Source organism: Protopterus annectens, chromosome 1.part0 (assembly GCF_019279795.1).
Source record: "Protopterus annectens isolate FY-2018-M chromosome 1.part0, PAN1.0, whole genome shotgun sequence".
Taxonomy (NCBI): domain Eukaryota; kingdom Metazoa; phylum Chordata; order Ceratodontiformes; family Protopteridae; genus Protopterus; species Protopterus annectens.
The window spans coordinates 1229380990-1229400460 of record NC_056725.1 but is presented as its reverse complement, the minus strand read 5'-3'; the positions used below and the strand labels follow the sequence as shown (position 1 = coordinate 1229400460).

At 38.6% G+C, this 19471-nt stretch overlaps 1 protein-coding gene across 1 annotated transcript in view; it reads right to left on the bottom strand.

The window, feature by feature from the left end:
• LOC122800845 overlaps positions 1-19471 on the bottom strand; it is a 978865-nt gene that overhangs the window by 894407 nt on the left and 64987 nt on the right. Inside the window, exon 2 of the mRNA XM_044070198.1 lies at positions 8592-8705. Coding sequence (XP_043926133.1) covers positions 8592-8705 — 114 coding nt within the window. The remainder of the gene's footprint in view (positions 1-8591; positions 8706-19471) is intronic.

The window sequence follows — 19471 nt, the reverse complement described above, 5'->3', positions numbered from 1 at the left end:
TGCAGACTCCACACAGAAGGCACCTCCAGCTGAGAATCGAACTGGAGAACCTCTTGCTGTGAGGCGACTATGCTAACCGCTGCACCACCATGACCTACTTCTATATTACTCTCTTCAGTATTCCCTTTCCTTTTAGGTAAAGCTGTTACAATTAATACAGTCATGATAGTTGGCAAAAGCACTTTTCTCTTGCCCCATTAAATACTGCAGATGGAATCTTTAACAATGCCACTCTGACTGTTTTATAAACCTGTCTGTGGTGCCATCTGGGCCTACCACCTTACCTTGGTTTGAGTACGTTACATCTTCTAGTATCCCCCTTCTCCTATTTGCATATGTAGCCCCTCATGTTCTTCATTCAGTATTATCTCCCCTCCCCCCCATGTCAGATTGATATCTTCCACATCCTTTTATAAATCACTACAAAAGTCAATGAACACCTAGAGAATGTCTTTACTATGGATAACTTTATTTCTGGGCTTAGTTTCAATTGACCCAGCTCATTTCTCTATTCTAATAATGTTTTTATTTTCCTCATTAATCCTTTTATATCAGTTTTCCCTTTTACCTACCAACATGTCCCCTTCTGCTAAGTTCTACTTTTATTTAAATTTTTCTTGCATTTCAGTAATCCTAAACCTTCCTCCTTCTGCATCCTCTCTTTTTGGATATTGCAACAAGGACTACAGTCAGCCTTGGCAAAAGGCACCAACATCCACACTAAGCTCCTCTGACTTCTTGAGCACTAAGTCCAAATTATTTCTATTTTTTGTTTTATTCTAAACAGTTGAACCAATCAAAAATGCTAATTAAGGCACTTGTCTACAGAAACCAACAATCCTGAAAATCTGTGATTCTTGCTTGTTCTATTATGATTCAAAAATACATGATACCAGGCCTGAAGCGACAGGGCTATCTGCCATATTTGCTGAGTTCAACATCACCACCACCCCCCCAAAACCTCACATACTATTTAGTTCACCACACAGCACAACTAAACGTGAATGTATAAATGCCTAATCACGAATGGAATTCTGTAGTCTACAAAAAAGTATAAACTTCTAAGTCATCTATGTTTTGCATGTCCAGTCTGCATTTTGATCATATTTACATTTTGAATCAAGTTGTTACAAAGTATCGACTATTAGGTGGTGGGTGGTGGTTAAGAGGTGTGATTAATTTACATAGTTGACACAGCATGGTCTCTGAATTTTCCTGCTATTTGTACAGTTTCAACTTCATGACCACAAAATCCATCTTTGAGGAATTCAGTCTTGCTTTTATTTGCATTATGCCCATATTCTGTTAGACTGTGTGGTTCCCCCTCTGTATTATTTATTTATTTATTTATTTGTCTCTGTTGACCAGGAAAGTCTGACTGGGAAGATCACATTTTCAGTGGAAGCCTGGGGAGAAAAGCTCCACCTCAGTACATTTATATTAACAAGCGAATGTCAAACAGTTCTCAGAAAAACGACAGTTACATTTCCCATGAAACAGCAAACATATTTACAAGACAGGTATATACAGTAAAGTATTTACATCAACAATTATAAGTCTATATAGTTGCTCAAGCTGTAAAATCTTGCAGAAATAAATGGATTGTTACTGTATAAGGGAAACTTTATTGTAAAGAAGTTAAGTTTCTTTCATTTCAGTAAAGAAAGGTTTGCAAGGAGTTTAAGATATGCAATGAAGTCACTTAAATTGTGTAGGAAGGGAGATTTTAGTATTATATAGGTTGGTAACGTGTTCGAGAGTTTTATTGAAGTAAGTTGTAAAATAATGTAGGAAGGGATGGAAAATTAATATTATACAGAAGGATAGTGGTAATAGCATAAGACAAATATGGTATAGGATTGTTTCTATTTAGGCTGTCTGGTCCAAATTGGTGTTATCCAGAAGGTTTATAAATTGGGTATACAGGACATGCATGGGAGGGGTACAGCGGTGGATGGGGTAATTTAGAAAAAGAACAAGATGAGAAGTATTGCTTAAAGGGGGGGGGTGAAAAGGGATGTGTTAATTCAAATGCATGAGGGAAAACTGTTAGGGGTGTAATGATTAAAGTTAAGGAGGGCAAAAAGTTTGTGATAAGCAAAAAGGAGTCAATGCTTTTACTAGAGGTCTCAAACTTGTGATGAATATGAGCATGACCAAGATTCGGTAAGGTATTGTTTGAGCTAGATTTTATAGACTGGAAGTTTGTTTATCGTTTTTACTTGTGTAGGGATGGTGTCCCAGAGCTTGGAGATGTAACAGAAGTATAGCAAGCTCCCCAATGAATTATTTGCCTTAGTAGTGCTTAGTAGAAATGTATCACCAGAAAAGAGGTCCCCTGTGGGGGTGTAGAGCAATAATACATTTTCAGTGTAGGACACTGTTCAGGAAAATATATCAGTTTGTATGCCATAACTAGCTGAGAGTATGTTATGTAGTTGCTAAACTCATGCCAGTTCAGCTGCTTTAAGGCTTGGCAGTGGTCAGCTCTGTGTGCAGTGCTGGTAGCAAATTTAACTACTTTGTTGTAACAGGAGGCTAGTTTGGATTTTAGTGTAGAGCTTAGGTTTGTAAGGATAGGTGAGAGGGTGGGAAGCTAATAGGATGAGGCTAGGGTTTTTTTGCTGCATCTGTAATGTACTGTTTTGCCCAATAAAAGGAGCCAAGTTTCTGGTGGGTCTTTTTAATTATTTGAAGACTATGTTGATCAAATTTAAGATTGTCATCTATAATAATGCCCAGTAATTTAGTATGTGGTACCACCACAATTTTAGTGTTATTTGCTGATGTAACCAAGAAATATTGTTTTTGATGGAGATAATGTTTTGGGATGAAGAAAATCAGTTTTGTTTTATTTAGGCTTGATTTTTCATAATACATTTCTAAGAGCGACCCAGTAGTCAGCAATTTGTGAATGCATGTGAACAGTAACCTGGCCTTTGACCACCATATATTTATAGTAGCAAGGAAATCTTTCTATGCTGTGCAACTTATAAGTAAGGGTATGGCATCTAAGTTGAAGGATGACATTGTTCCACAGTACTTGTCCCTCATCAGACAAATCGTTGAGTATAATTCTCCCATCAGTGTGCACCTGACCAGCACATGCAACAGCTGGAACATTCACAGAGGTTCTTCACAAAATTAATACAGGGTGTAAATCACACATAACCCTATCCCTGTACTCTTGTCTCCTACAGAAGCTTTGAGGCAATCTAAACTTGGCATACAAGGCATTTTCAGATCTACTGTGATGGACCTGCATATCTGCAAAATAAATAATATCAGTATTACCCATTTTAGAGACCTAAACCTCATGTGTGAGATAAACAGGACATCTAGTTGGAGAGGTATGTATCTCAGACAACCCCTTCACCAGAAGATTCAGGTTCATAGGTTCATAGGTTTAAAGTTAGGTACTAGGCTATCTGCCCAAGGGCATTTATAAACCTAGCCAGAGTGTGTCAGCTTTCACCGCCCCATTGATTAATTAACTGATCCTCTGTCAAGCAGAGCCAATGAAGTGATCCCAGGGGTGTATTTTCTGTTACCAATCCACTTGTCAAGGTTTCTCTTGAAGAGTGTTAGAGAAAGGTTCTGTCTAATGTAGTTTGGAATTCTGTTCCAAAGCATGGGGAGTCTCTGTGACATGAATCTATCCCTTCAGCATGTTTTATTTATTGTTGTGGCAAGATTTAGCTCACTAGAGCGTGTGGCTCACAGTGACTTGGATTTCTTTAGGTGGAGCATGTCCATCAATTCTGAGTTGCACATGACTTTGTAAGTCAGGCAGAGATCACCTCTGAGTAAGTGATATGCCACTGAGTACAGCTGGTGTTTTTTTTCAGTCTGGCTGCATAGGACATATGTTTGAGGCCAGTAATCCTCTTGGTGAAGTACTTTTGTGATCTTTCCAGCTGTTGGAAGTGTCTTGTGAGATACATCCCAAATGGAGCATTGTACTCTATTATGGGTCTGATGAGTGACTAGTAGATGGGCATATAACCTCTTTATTTCTAGATGTGAACCCTTTAGTAATTAGATGGGCCACATAGAAGGATTTCCTAACTACTTTGGCAATATGATTGTCAAAGGAGAGATTACTATCTACCTTGGTCCCCAGATCTCTTATTTCCTCTTCTGTATTAAGGGGGCTGCCACCTATGTGGTAATTCATGGGTGTTTTGTTTTTCCCAAACGGGATGACTATGCACTTTTTGGCATTTAGATTGAGGTCATGACTTTGACACTAGGTGTCGGTCTCAGTAAGGCCCTTTTAGAGAATGTCCGTGTTAGCCAGAGAGTTAATTATGGCTCCCTGTTTGCAATCACTGGCGAACTTGGTTAGCCATAGTCCTCCTGCTTTTGCCTGTACTTCTGAGAAGTATATGCCGAACAGTAGGGGTCTCAGGACTGAGCCTTGTGGGACACCACTTGTGCTGGTTTAGAGTCGAACCTGGAGCCCACTATTCTTACCATGTGAGTTCTGTCTGTAAGCCAGTTGGCAACCCATCTCGTGATGTAGGGGGTTTATTTTCAGGCTGGTGAGTTTTTCTGTAATACCTGAGTGGGGAATGGTGTCAAAAGCCTAGGTAGGCTGTGTGAGCCACCTTTCCCTCATCTATGGCCTTGGTGACTGTCTCAAAGAAGTCAACCAGGTTTAGTAGGCATGATCTGCCTTTAACAAAGCTGAACTGGGTCGGGTCAAGTATTTGGAGGTTCCCAATGTCTTTGTTAATGAGTTCAGTGATAATGCGCTCCATAGCCTTGCAGACTAGGCTAGTCAGGCTTATGGGGTTATAGTTACCAGGGTCAGTTGTGGCCCCTCCTCTGAGGAGTGGAATAACCATTGCTGTGTGCCATTCTGTGGGCACGTAGCCTGTGGAGAGACTGAGGTTGAATAGTGTGTTTAGGTGAGGGGTTAGTTTGTTCCGTAGTTTGTGCAAGATGCAGCCCGGGACACCATCTGGCCCCATTGATGCTGTGTTTTTGGCTTTTGAAAGGGCTGTTTTCACCTGTGCGTCTGTGATTTCCAGGACACTACACTTTTCTGGTATTATTGTTGGCCCTTTTGGAGGTGAGAAAGGGGTGAAGTTTGCACTGAATCTATCTGCTAGGATGTTGGCAATATCAGTAGGTTCAGTATATTTTGTGCTATTTTGCACTAGTTCAGTGCATATCTGTGAGTTGCCACTTAGATTCTTAACATAGCTAAAGAAGGCTTTGTGGTTATCTTTTGAACCCTTGGCTATTTTTCTTTCTAAGTTAGCCTTGGAGGATTTTACGAGAGACCTTAGTTTCTTACTGATACTGATCTGGGATGCCTTTCCTTCTTGGGATTTTCTTTTTTTCTGAACTACTTTCCTCCTTCTATTGTATAGCCTGTTTATGGCAGAGGTCCACAGACTGGTTTCCTTCTCTTAGAGGAGTGAGTCTTGGTTTTGCTAGGAATGGCACGATCCATGCATCCTTGTAGGTGCTCATAGAGTGCATTTGTAAAGGTTTCTGCATCTTGGGCAGTGTTATCCTTTAGCATGGGGGCTGTGAAACTTACCGCCTCTGTCTTAAGTAAGGTGAAGTTTGCTTTAGAAAAGTTTTTTACTGTAGTTTCCTTAATTGGGGGTGATGGTGGGGTGTGGACATCCAGAGTGATTAGTTTATGGTCTGATATCACCAGTGACGGGTTGACCTCCATTGTGGAACACCTGTCACCCATGCTGGTGATGACCAGGTCCAATATGTTTTCACCTCTGGTAGGGGAGTTTACCAGCTGATCCAGGGCATTTGAGTTGATGAATTCCAGGAAGCGCTGGCCCTGGGAGTTTGTACTCGAGTAGTTTTCCCAGTTAATGGTAGGGTAATTGAAATTGCCCAATATCAGGGTGTTCGGTAGGACCTTCATGTTTTCCAGTGTCTCCAGAAAGGTGGAGTGGTTGTCCTGGGTCATGGAGGGTGATCTGTAGCAGGCCACAATTTGCATTGCAGATTTGTTCGATGTTAGTTTCACATAGATGATCTCAGAGTATTATGCTGCACCACTAACCTGGAGGTGTAGGTATCCTTGATGAATATGGATACACCCCTTCCTTCTGTGTTTCGGTCTGTGTTCTGTGGCCGAAATGTGTGGTATGAGTTGTAGCCCAGTAGTGCTGGGGTGGTCTCTGGAGCCTTGAACCAGGTTTCAGTTACTGCACAGATGTTGACATTCTCCATACTGAGGAGTGCTTCGAGCGTGTGCATTTTGAGATTTAAACTCCTGGCATTGAGTAGCATAACCCTCATTTTTTTGTTAATTGTGCTGTTTATGGAGGTGGGTTTGACTTTTAAGCCTTGCCTAAAAAAGGCATTATAGGGGCAGCAAGAGCCTTGGCCAGTATTCGAAAGCCTACGTGTGACAGATACAAGACGTCGAAGCAACGCGGCTTGTCGAGCATGTTGTTCCAGGCTGACAGACACTGGATCCCCTTTGAAAGACACCAGAAGCTTAGCCAATTGTTGAAATTGATCATTTTTTCTTTATACTGAGGTATCATTCTTGGTGAAGGCAAGATGCTAATCAGGGTCAGGGTCATACCAGCCTGGGCTACATGATCAGAGAGCTCTTCCATGTCTCTTTCTATGTAGTCCAGGGAGGTACTTCTCAGGTCATTCACACCAACATGAGCAATGACAGAGTCATATTTGTACTTGTTCTGGAGCGACTTGGGTGCTTGTGTTATGTGGCGGATTCTGGCTCCCGACAGGCAGCTAACAGTAACCTTCTGCCTCTCCAGCCTAGTGAGTGGGACGTCAGTGTGCCTGATTATAGAGTCACCTATTACTATTGTGTTAGGTATGTTATTTCGCCTTAAGGGCTGTGATTGTGCGGCACACTGAATTTGTGTTTCATGTGTTGTCTGGTTTGTGACGGGAGGTGCAGGTTGTTTGGGTGTCTGCTTTGGAGGTCTCTGATGCTTTTGCAGGTTTTTATTTAGAGCCTCTGAGTATGATTTTGTGTATTTATGTGTATTTTTGCCAGTATTGGTTTAGTAGGTCTATGTGTGGCTGGATGTGTGGTGCAAGTGTTAACCTTCTCCTCTTGACTGTCTGTTCCAGTCTTGAGTGGAGACAGCTTGGCCTCCAGTTTGGCTGTATAATTGCATCTCTCGCATATGTTAGTGATTTGTGAAGCAGACCTCTTCCTTGACCCAATTCAAGTATTACTTGGAACACTGAATGGGGAATCAAAGATGTACCTTTGCTCTGATGCCTATATCTAATAGACAAAGGCAGCCTATAAATGCTTTTCCACTCAAGTTCGTGTATACATACATATATCCCTTAAAATAACCCTGGGGTATCAAAGCTTTTCAGATATATTTGGGAAGAATGGTTTCAAAAGCCCCTGAGGTTATTAGGCTAGTAATCACCTATGATGCTATATGAGAAAATGTATTCCTATTCAAAAATGGGAATGGGGTGGGGGGCACACAAAATACAGACAGAAGGCACAACCTAAATAGACGTTGCTCCAAATAATACTTTAATTTCAATTAAAACAGAGTTGAATTTTGGTTAAGAAAACAGTTGGTCGTCTTTTGCAAATAGTACCCCAAAAATACATAAATATAGTCCCACAAAAAACATTAATGCACGACAGGCAGTGTCATCACTTTACTGTTTCTTAATTTACTGCATGAATTAACAAGTGAATGTTTGAGTGCAAAGGGTAAATATGGAAGAAGCACTTACCAAAGATACGTTCTCAAAGATTATGATTCCTTTCTAATTTGTTACCAATGGATTCTAAAGTTGTATAAAGGCTAACTGATGTTTTTATATAGTTGGACTATAGCAGCTGTTAGTGCAGTCTAAGGTTTTCTTAATAGTAAATGCTGTGCTTCGTTGGAAATGTAGAGCCTTTATCTTGCTAATTCTGACTTTTACCAGTAATAACTACTAAAATCAGCATGTATAAAATGTATGCATTGTGATGCTGTATCTTAATTCACAATTCATTTTGTTATCCTTTGAATACATGAAACAGTTGAGATGTAATGACAAATAAGACATTATCTTTCTATATTACCATTTGTATTGCTGTTAGTAAACAATCTCATCGTCAATGCACACAAACAACGGAAGGAATACATTGCTAGTTGATATTTTATGTTCTAACAACAGGATGATGCAAGGTGCTAGTTACTTTTTAACTGAATGATATTGCCACCATCTAAACAATAATGACTAGAAACGTATAACCCTTTTAATACTTGTTTGCCATCAAGTAACTCCTGAAGTTTATTTCCATGATACTGAGCAACTTTTTATTTAGACAGTAAATGAGAAATTATTAATACAATGAATTCAGCTCAACACCATCTATTAGCTTATAGACTATAAACATTTTCATGCTGTTAAGCATTTCACTAGTTCACTGTACATTGCATGAAAAAACATTTAAATGCCTTGAAAGCTTAAATAGCTTCTCTTCCAGATAAGTAACAGTCCACCTTTAGAGTAGTCCCTGTCAAACAGTTAATGTAAGTTGACTACTGAATGTTCTGTCATTGAGGTTTTCAGGAGTATGTAACAAAAAGTACTGCCTGTACCTGTCATGAACATGATGTCCTCCTCCATTCACTCTCCAGCCAGGTTCCACTGGGTTTGGAATCTTTGCTGTTCTGGCAATCAGGTGTTGTACATCTCTCCATGTTAAATCAGGACTGATAGAAGAAAGAAGAGTGGACAGAATCAGACTTAAGTGCTAGCACATTAACTGTATCACTTACAGTCACACACTACGAGTATCATATCAATTGCATGTTGACAGTGCAGTTTTACAGTCAAGGCCTTCACACTGTCTTCAACCAAAGCACTACAAGCAATATTTTAGAACAGTCGACAGGGGTGTGCAAGTTAATTCATACATTTTACAAAATTTCTGATGGAAAAATAATAAGCACAAACATTTCTGGTGGATGGCTTATGCTGACAAAAAACACAGAGCTGCTAGCCCGGTGGTAAAATGAGAATTACAGGCTATTCTCCAACCATTGTTATTAGTTTTCCTCCGTTATAATTTCTACATAATCACAAGTGCAGGATTATATGCATATGTAATAAATATTCACAATACAGTGTAACTGATGTCAGGTATGCTGCTTAAATGGAAGTAGTAATATTTTTTTCAGTGTTCCCACTTCAACAGGATTAGTATCTATACTGGTGTTACACTAAGCCACCTGCAATGTCTGTTCTTCAAAGGAGTAACACCAATCATTTTCAGTACATGGGAAGTGAATACAAACTGTGGTAATCAACATAATACTTTCCAAAGGGTTATGTAAGTTAATGTTATTAAACAGAAATTTGGCCTAATAATCAATGCCTGAGAGTTACCCCCCCCCCCCAAAAAAAAAAAAAAAAATCTATTGCACCTCATTTAATGACCTCTTATTTACAGTTGTCAGTCAGTTCGACTTCATAATGTAAATTTAGTTCATAGTTATGAACCCCCACTTTTTGAGGAAAGTTCACAATGGCTGTGTCATGGTAGTGTCCACCAGAACAAACAGCCATTCCAGGTTAAACAGTAACTCAAGCCACTTATAAGAAAACACAAAACGAGTTTATTGGTGATCAGAAATGCAAATACGGAGTTATAGCAATCAGGCTTCTAGAAGATCAATAGATCGGAAGGTTGATATTCAGATCCCCTGACCTTTATTTGTAAAGGTAGATCATAATATAATGATAATGAAGTAAGAGCCATAGCTGCAGTTCATAAAGAATTCATCATTCCTAAGTCTGGTGGATTTTCCACTGTATCACTTGGCATCTTTCAGAATAATTCCTTGCCTTTTGCAGCACAGTCATTTTCCAGCCACATCAGGAATTCAGAAGTCATCACTTTCCGTATGCAAACAAGGTGATTTTTCACAACTGAACTGAGTGTTCTAATGGTGAAATCAGATTTCTTATAAAGCAACAATAAAATAAATGAGTTAAAAACCTGTTTGTGGGCACAAACAAGTGCTAAGCTCATCATTTTAAATCACTTTGCAGACTGTAATTTTAGCAATTTTGACGAAGAAACTCAATGAAGTCATTTCATTAGGATTTTCCATAAGGTTAATAACTGTCAGTTTTCATAGAGCATCTATCATTATTTCTTATCTACAAAAGTAAAATAGTTTCTGAATTCATTTAAAATATCCATTTCTCTGCCCATTTGTCATATATACAATATAAGTATTTGCATATTGTGTAGGCTAAAAGATAAGAGTATGCTGACAGTCAACCAGACAGAAATAAGACTAGCAGTCAGTAGACGCGGCTTAACAAATGTATACTGCCACCAGCAGTCAGTAGACACTATTTAACAAATATATACTGCTAGCAGTTATCATTGTTTGGTCGTAGCATTTTCCACAGTCAGCATTCCTTCAGAGTATCTTTGGTGCAAACCTATATCAGGCATTAATACTGTCTTGCTTTCTTGCATGATACTTGGAAGGTGCATATGCCTTAGCATTTATCCAGTTCTAATTCTGCTTATATACTCATATGCAGTCTTACAAAGAATAAGCAAACCCAGCGACTGAATGTGATAGTAATGCTAGTAGTAAGGCATAAGCTCTATTTTATCTCTGAAGAAATGTTTGACATTGCAGACTACAATACTATCAGGGGACGATGCCATCTTACAATGTCCGCACTATGTAATCTCTGTTTGACTTCTATGGGAGAAGAGCTGAAAACCTGAAGCACTTATGTTTCCAAAGACTCCATTTGTACTGTTGTCTCTCTCTAGTGATCCCTTCGAGTGGTTTGCTTAAAGCAAACACAATTTGATTTGCTTTGCTGGATGAAGAACTGCAGGGGATTCTGTGTTACTCTGTCTCTTAGGGACAAATTAGTTCTAACAACTCCTTTGTACCAGAACCAAATCAAATAAATCAGGCCAACAAACACAGCTGTAAGGCTTTAATACAAGGGCTAATAATGCAGCATAACCTGTGAAATTAGTTTTATTAAATGTGATCTGATTTCTCATGCTTCGGCCTCTAAATGCACTGTTTATATGTTCATTAAAGAGCTTCATGAATGGCGCTCACTGAACACTTCAGTGCTGTTTTAGTCACATCTGTTCCATTAGTATTCACAAGAATTATTTACTTCTTTAAAACAAAATAAAATAATTTAATGACTGTGAACTTCACATAACTGCTAAGAGAAATGAGCTCACTAATAAAGACAGCAAAACCCCTCAGATTAGACTTGTTTATGTATATGTGCCGCCATTTGTTCAGCTACAACATAAGGAGCAAGCAAGCATGCATAGACTCACAGTCACATGTACATTTTATATAAAAATATATAATGGGCTCCTATCATTATCATTTGACTACATTCTAATTTGACTGAATCCTAAATGCTGAAAAACAATTGACTGAAAAAATCATTTGACTGAATCACAATTGCTAGAAACATGTAGAAGTGAACAGGCAGCATGTGATGGTCTCATTTCTCTTTATAGTCATTATTAGGGAAGTGAGTCGAGAGAGTATGTGTGGATTGGCAGTGGGCACCATCATGTCACACCCCCAGACATGTAGATGTTTGTGTTTTTGCATCAGCACTACTCAGTCTGTGTTTTTTTTTCTTTTCTCTGCAGTTGTGTGACAAGGAGTTAGTATACATAAGTAAGGAGTTGTGTGTACTGTGCAGAATGCTTTCTATAAATTGTCATTCAGTGGAATGAGTTTTCAGTTATTTGGGGTCAGTATTTTGCGATTCAATCAAATGAACGTTTGAAAAAATGACATAGATCCATATATATATATATATATATATATATATATATATATATATATATATATATATATATGTATATATATATATATATATATATATATATATATATATATACATATATATAAATATACATGAGTATATCTCAAAATACTAACATTTCAAAATGTTGTCACTCAAAAGGCTGCCACAAAAACACAGCTGTTCAGTGTTCAGTAATATCAACAAATCAAAACACTAACTGTACATAAAGTCAACATATCACTATAAAGAACTCACAATACTAACAAAAAGCATCTAAACTCCACAGTAAATAAATCAAAAAAGAACTAAACTAAAACAAAGTTAACAAAAAATCATTTACTTTACCTTGGTGGGGCTAGTACAGGGTTTTAAATTGATTTTTACTGTGTTTTTCTCTCAAAAAAGTAACGTTCATGGACTGGTAGCATTTACCGGCAATTGTTTGTCTTTCCAGGGGAAAGGGACACAATTTTTGGCTTGACCATGGAACAGACTACTGGTCCTGTGGATGGTCCTTCTCTCAGCCAAAAAAACAAATGTAAGCAAACATCCTTTCCTACCATGATTTGCTTCAGTTGCTGGTGGGTGACTCTGCTGTGGCCATTTGTTATACCTCAGACCACTCATCTTTTACTTCTGGTGTAGCGCCTACAGCCACTATGCACCAGAGGTTAGTCATGTCTTCTTCAGCTATTGTGTTCACCTCAGTGGGCAAGGGAGAGCCACTCTTGTTGGTCCTTGAAGAGAGAACAGGGAAGGTATCCCTGTTGTGTCAGAATGCTGTGCCCATACCCGTGGAAGCTGCTGCTGCCATTAATAACATGGTCAGCAACGTTTTTTCCTGTTAAAAGAAACAGAAAATAAAGCATGTATCTACTCCTCCTCAATTTTCTTTGGATAGGAGTAATTTACTTGGCCTGGCTCAGGGTTTAATTCAGGTTGTTGATCCTTCCTGCAAAGTAGTTTCTGGTAAAAGAAAGAGAAATACTCCTTTTCATGAAGAGATTCAAGTTTTTGAATCTGAATTGGAAGATGCAGTGATGGATATATTTTTTTTTCCTTAGATTTATGATTCAGACTCACAGGAGAGCTCAGTTTCTGATTCTCCCTGTGGGGTTTTTTTGTTCTCTGGGACTATTGCTAGGCCGTGCCAGTGTTTTCCCTCAGAAAATACTATGACTTGTTACAGAAGGATTTTCCATAACGTACATCCATTCCTTCTGTTCTATCTGCTTTAGAGAATGCGTGTGTTACTGCTTGCAATTTTCCTGAAAGTCAGCCAGCTGCCCATAGAAAGGCAGATAGGATGCATAAAGTTCCTCAGTCTTTTAAATTTTTATACACCTATTTCCAAACCTGACTCAACAGCTGTAGCTTTAGTTGATCCCATGGCTGCTAAGCACTTAGTAAATTCCAATCTTTATCTTTATGATAAGGATGGGAAGATTATTGATAGGTATGGGAAACAAAGTGTATACCTCTGCAACCTTGATTTTTCAGAATTTTGAATTGTCTGGCTCATAAGTTTGTTCTGACAAATTGTGAAAGTATAAGGGATGTTTTATCTGCAGTTTCTTACTGTGTGGAAAAATCTGCTTTAAGTAACTTAGTTTATTGTACTGCATAGGTCATTGCTCACTGTTTACAGTGTTTGTGTGAATATGCTGACACATCTTCCAGGGCTAGGGCCACTGGTACTATTTTGAGAAGATATGCATGGGTGCATTCTCAGAACCTTCCAGATGTTGTTAAAAATGAGATTTTAAATTTCCCCTTGGATAGAGATTTAGTATTTGTCCCCATGCTCCAGAGGTGATCAAAAAGTGTGATGAATGGGGCAAGCTGATCCAGGGATCTCTAAGCATTTTCAGCCCCCTTTTCCAATTTTTCAAGGGATTTTCTATCTTCACATCCAAATTTGGCAAAATCAGAATAAACAGTCTCAAAAAATACAGGTAGATGTGTTTAAGAAGAAACAGCAAGGGGATTCCAAAAAGAAGATTCAAATCTCCAAAAAACCAAGACAATCCAACAAGTCTGAATGACTGTTCAAAAGACTCTGTGAACCCTTTCCATCCTGGCCCCTTATTTCTTCCAAAAAGTTGGAATCCCCATTTTTCTCTTTGGCAACAGATAGTTTCACACAAATGGTTTCTGAAAATCATTCATCAAGATTACAGATGGCAGTGGGAGGAAATTCATTCTCTCCAGGGGGTCCTCATCCTCCAGATCAGATTCTTTTGTTTCCACCTGCTCTTTATCACATTTTGTACCAAGGAGTAATAGAACCAGTTCCTCCTTCCCAGGTAGGAAAAGGATTTTATTCAGGATGTTCCCAGTGCCAAAGAAAGACAATCCTTGGAGACCAGTTCTGGATCTTTCTTTGCTAAACCTATTTGTGATAATGCCCAAATTCAAAATGATGTCACTTTAAAACCTGTTACCTCTTCTTCTTCATTCGACTTTCCTCACAACATTAAACTTAAAGAAGATGTTTATCATCACATCCTGTTCATCCAGACTTCAAATGTTTCTTAAAGCTTTGTGTGTCTGAATTACATTATCAGTTCTCTGCCTTACCCTATGGATTATCCACTACACCAAGAGTGTTCACAAAGTGACTAGCTCCAGATATAGCGCATTGCAGTCTATAGGGTATCCGCATGTTGATATATTTAGATAACCTGCTTATCTTTGCAAAGTCTTTTTCAAAATGTCAGAAATCTCTCTCTCTCTCTCTCTCTTTCTCTCTCTCTCTTTCTCTCGAGTCAGAGATCTCTTACACAAGCTAGAATTCCAAGAGAACATTCAAAAGTCTTTCTTGACTCATTCACACAGGATTGTGGTCCTGGTATGTCAACTAGGCACCTCAGTTCAAAGAGCTTTTCATCTACAGGAAAAAATAATTTTTTTCTAGATCTATTTCTAAGGTTTTCCACTCAGACTTTGGTCACTGTAAGGAATACCTCAGAATTATGGGAACATATGATTCTCACAATACCCCTGGCAAGACTCCACAACAAAGATACAGTGGTATCTGAAATCTCTTTGGTTGCAGCATCAACACCATTTATCTTTTCAAATCACAGTGCTGGGCTTTGTCAGACAAGAAATCTTTTGGTGGAGACAGCAGATATCCTTAAATCAAGGTGTCCCCTTCTTCCACCCTGCTCCAAAGCAGTCAGTCACCACAGACCCTTCAGCTTTGCTTGGGGAGCAGTTTCAGGAGGAATAAAAATGCAGGGCATATGGGACACCAAGGACAGATGCAAGCACATAAATGTCAAGGAGATACTTGCCCTAATCATAGCACTCAACTCTCTGAAACATCTTTGCTCCCCAGGACCTTTTCAAGTGGTTACAGACAATACCACAATCATGTATTACATCAACAAGCAAGGGGGAAGCAGGTTGTACACCCTTGTCAGACTAGCCAGGTTAGCTTGGGGTATAGCTTCACAGTACAATCTCACTCTACAGGCATCCTGCATTCCATTACAGCAAAACTGTGTGGCAGACAAAGGCTTAGCAGGACCATGGCAGACCCACATGAATGGAAACTAGATCTTCCAAGATTTGATCCATCTGTGGGGAGTTCCTCAAGTAGACCACCTTGCCTCCCCTCTGAAGAATCAACTGGCAAGATTTAGTTCCAGGACTCCATGCAAGAGGGTGTGGGGGACAGATGTCTTTTCTTTTCCTTGGACAGAAATGTACCTGTATGCTTTTCCACCATTTCCACTAATATCCGGGATACTTATGAAGATTCAGAAAGAATCCTCAAGATCATTATTTGACTCCCCTCTTGCCTAGGCAACCATGGTTTTCCTTTCTTTTGAAAATGGCCATGGGTAATTACCACAAGCTTCCCCCAGACTGCATCTACTCACACAAGAACAGGGGTGGTTGATAAACCCTAACATCAATCAACATCAATTGACTGCCTGGATGATATGGATGATATAGTCTTAATTCCTTTGAGACACCTGTTTACTGAGACCATGAAACAGTATTAATGCAGGCAAGAAAGCCTGCTGCCAACAACACAACCAACGCTCACTCAGAGCTAGTTTTACTCTAGTTCTACAATATTTATGTGAGTTTATATCTTATAACCTTTATTATTCCTCTATCTTGGTTCATTTATCAGCCATTTTGGCATGTCTGCCCATGGATCCTCCTCTTTCAATGCAGTCTCATGTCAAAATGTTCTTGAAAAGGGTTTTGCATAAGAGGCCTCCAAGAAAACTTGTGGCCCCTCCTTGGGATCTTAATTTTGTTTTAGAGAAGCTAACACTTGCTCCATTTGAACCACCAAATGTGGCTGACGTGAGGTTCTTAACATGGAAAACAATTTTACTGATTGTTATGACCTCTGCAATTAGGGTATCTGAGTGATAAGCTGTTACAGTGAGTCAGCCCTATATCATTTCCATAGGGACAGGATTTCATTGAGAACTAAGCCTTCTTTTGTGTCTAGAGTGGTATCTGAGTTTATTTTAAGCCAAACTATCCATCTCCCCACTTTCTTTCATGAACCTAAAGATGAGGGAGAAAGGATACTCCATAACTTGGTTGTCCATAGACAAGTCGGGTATTATTTTGACAGAATCTTTCTCCTTATTTGTTTGGTGTTAAGCTCTTTACATGGAGCAAAGCTCCCTTTTGTTTCCAGGTTAAAGACAGAAGCACTCACACACGGTTTCACGTAAGCCCCTGTTCGAGTAAACAGTAGAAATGACTGGTAATATTTAGCACCCTTAAACCACCAAATGTTTCCCCTTTAGTGGAGACCTATGAAAACAAATATTTGCAGGGATTTTAGGCACATCTGAAGAAGCAAAAAGGGAAAGTGCTGAGACTCCTATACAAAATGAGAACACTTGGTGAAAATAATTAACTCTGGAATCTTTACAACATATTTTTTATTCTAACTTAATCATCCTGGACCTTGTTATTGTCAATATTTGGTGCCATTTCTATAACAAAAGGATGAAAAAGTATAACTCACCAGAGGGCAGGGATTTACTGTAACACCTTCACCTCTGGATTGTTTCAACCAACAGACAAGCCCAAAGGTGGACTGCTCCCCTCACCCCCCCCCCCCGCACTTACTTTAATAAATACTGCAGCTTTGACCATGGTATTCCAATATTAAGGAACAGCTAAATAAAGAATTGTAAAAAGAAGCAATGTTTCCAGAGATTTTGCTTTATTAAAAGCCATAGGACTAACATCATCCTTATTAGGACAAGGCTACAACTACAAATGCTTGACTGTCCTTTTAAGGATGAAATAAGCCAGACAGAGATTTCACTGAGGAATGTAAAAATATACAAATGTTCTTATCTGGACAAGAAGATCTACACAATTGACAGAATCACCCTCTATAGGCCATTACATACAACAAGACAATCAAATGCCAGAAGATTAAAATGTCCTTATTTGAATAAAAAAAACTACACAGTCAGTCCAAACACCCTCTGTAGGAGATTTTAGATAATAGAAAATGTATTGTTTTTCCTTAAGCCCACAAAAATCCAAATGATTACGATAAGGAGAACAACACAGCATTGCCAACATGCCCTCTTCAGGACATTTCATATTACAGAGATTTATTGTTGTAACATCAATATTGGGATGACCTTGAATCAAAAAGCTACTTAAAGATGCTAGAAATATCCTTCTAAGGATATACCACCCCTTGCCAAACACTTTAATAGCCACTTTCCCTTCTTTACAGTTGGGACTGTGTTTTCTTGCCCTATTTGTCTTCAGGGATCTGGCCACAAAGAAATCAATGACCTGTTTCTGCTATTCATGGGTTCACCTAGGATCCTATAGGTTTTTGTTTTCAGAACTAAATCTTTCAGATCATTGGATCAGTTGTTTATTTCTTGTGAAGGTAAGAAGAAGGGATAACTGGTGTCAAAACAGAGTATTTAAACATGGTTGCCTATAGCGATTACCTTTTGTTTTTCTTACCATAACAAAACTATTGGCTTTTTGGAAAGGGTTGGATTCTAAAAGTAGAGCGTCTTTCTTGCCATATTTATGTGTGTGTGTGTGTGTGTGTGTGTGTGTGTGTGTGTGTGTGTGTGTGTGTGTGTGTGTGTGTGTGTGCGCACGTGTGTGTGTGTGTGTGTGTGTGTGTGTGTGTGTGTGTGTGCGTGTGTGTGTGTGTGTGTGTGTGCCTGTCTGTCTATAGTTGCTTTTGTTTATCTGAGAAGGCAAACTTAATTTTCAGCTGAGGACCTAGGAGGAAAGTTCTAAAAACAATATTAAAAAACAACAGTAGAATAATGAAAGGGTCTATATTATATTGTCAACAGCTGAAAATGTCGACTCTGAATTGTTTAATACCAAAATGTCAAACTACACAAATAGCGAACAGCCAAATCACCGATTTCTTTCCAAAAGAAAGAAATCGGTTGGCCATACACCAACGGCACACATAAAGCACCCTAACTAAATATTCTAACTCCGAGACTGTACTACACTCAGGGAAAGGTCAGGTGTCAGAGAACGGCCAACCGATTTCTTTCCGTTGGAAAGAAATCGGTGATTCAGCCGTTCGATATTTGTGTAGTTCGACATTTTGGAGTCGAACAATTCAGAGTCGACATTTTCAGCTGTCGACAATTTAATATAGACCCTAATAAAAAGTTTGTTATAGTCTACATAACTCAAAATTAAATTTTAAAACCTCTTCATTAGTTGAGCACATACGGCTTATAATGGATATTCACATTTACTTAAGATCCACACCTTTATACTTAGCTTATTCTGACAAGCTAATACAAGTTTCTGAAAGACGCAGCTTATTCTGATTTAGCAAAACATGAAACAGCATAAAACTGATTATTTTCTAGCCTGATCTGGGAGTGTAAACACATAAAGTATAGAGGCACATGAACTAGATGCTGCAGATTGCTGTCACAATTCTTTTCTTTGTTTCTTTTATTTTTTGTTACATGAAACAGCATAAAACTGATTATTTTCTAGCCTGATCTGGGAGTGTAAACACATAAAGTATTGAGGCACATGAACTAGATGCTGCAGAATGCTGTCACAATTCTTTTCTTTGTTTCTTTTATTTTTTGTTACAAAGAGAGTACACAATTATGTCCAAATGAAAAACATAGATTTATTGTTCATTTAACATTACTTAATAAAATCATACAACACATTTTGCAGGTAGTAGACTGGAAGAAGAAAGCAAGTCATATCTTTCAACCTCATACCACAAGAAATCTGGACATAGTCAAAAATAATGAGGGTACAATCACCCAAAAATAGGGACACATTTTAAACATTGCTGTTATATGTGTAAATGCACACATACTTAGAAAGTTGCTAGAAACTCAACTACCTGGCATGACCTTCAACCTCAATGCTTTGCCAGAAACAAAAAAAAAACATATTTTATGAGGAACAGACCAAAAATATGGAGCAAAAATATGGACATTCTGTGAAACTATGGATTGCTGAGAGTTATGAAGCCAATGTAGTATAGAAACTGAGAAGATTTGATATTCAGGGAATAGATCCTGGCAGAAAACGGATTGTCCAGCGATGTAATCAGCTCTCTAGTTTCACAATGTTAAAAATAAGCTTTCAACGCAGATCAGTTTTGGGTTCAGTATTACTT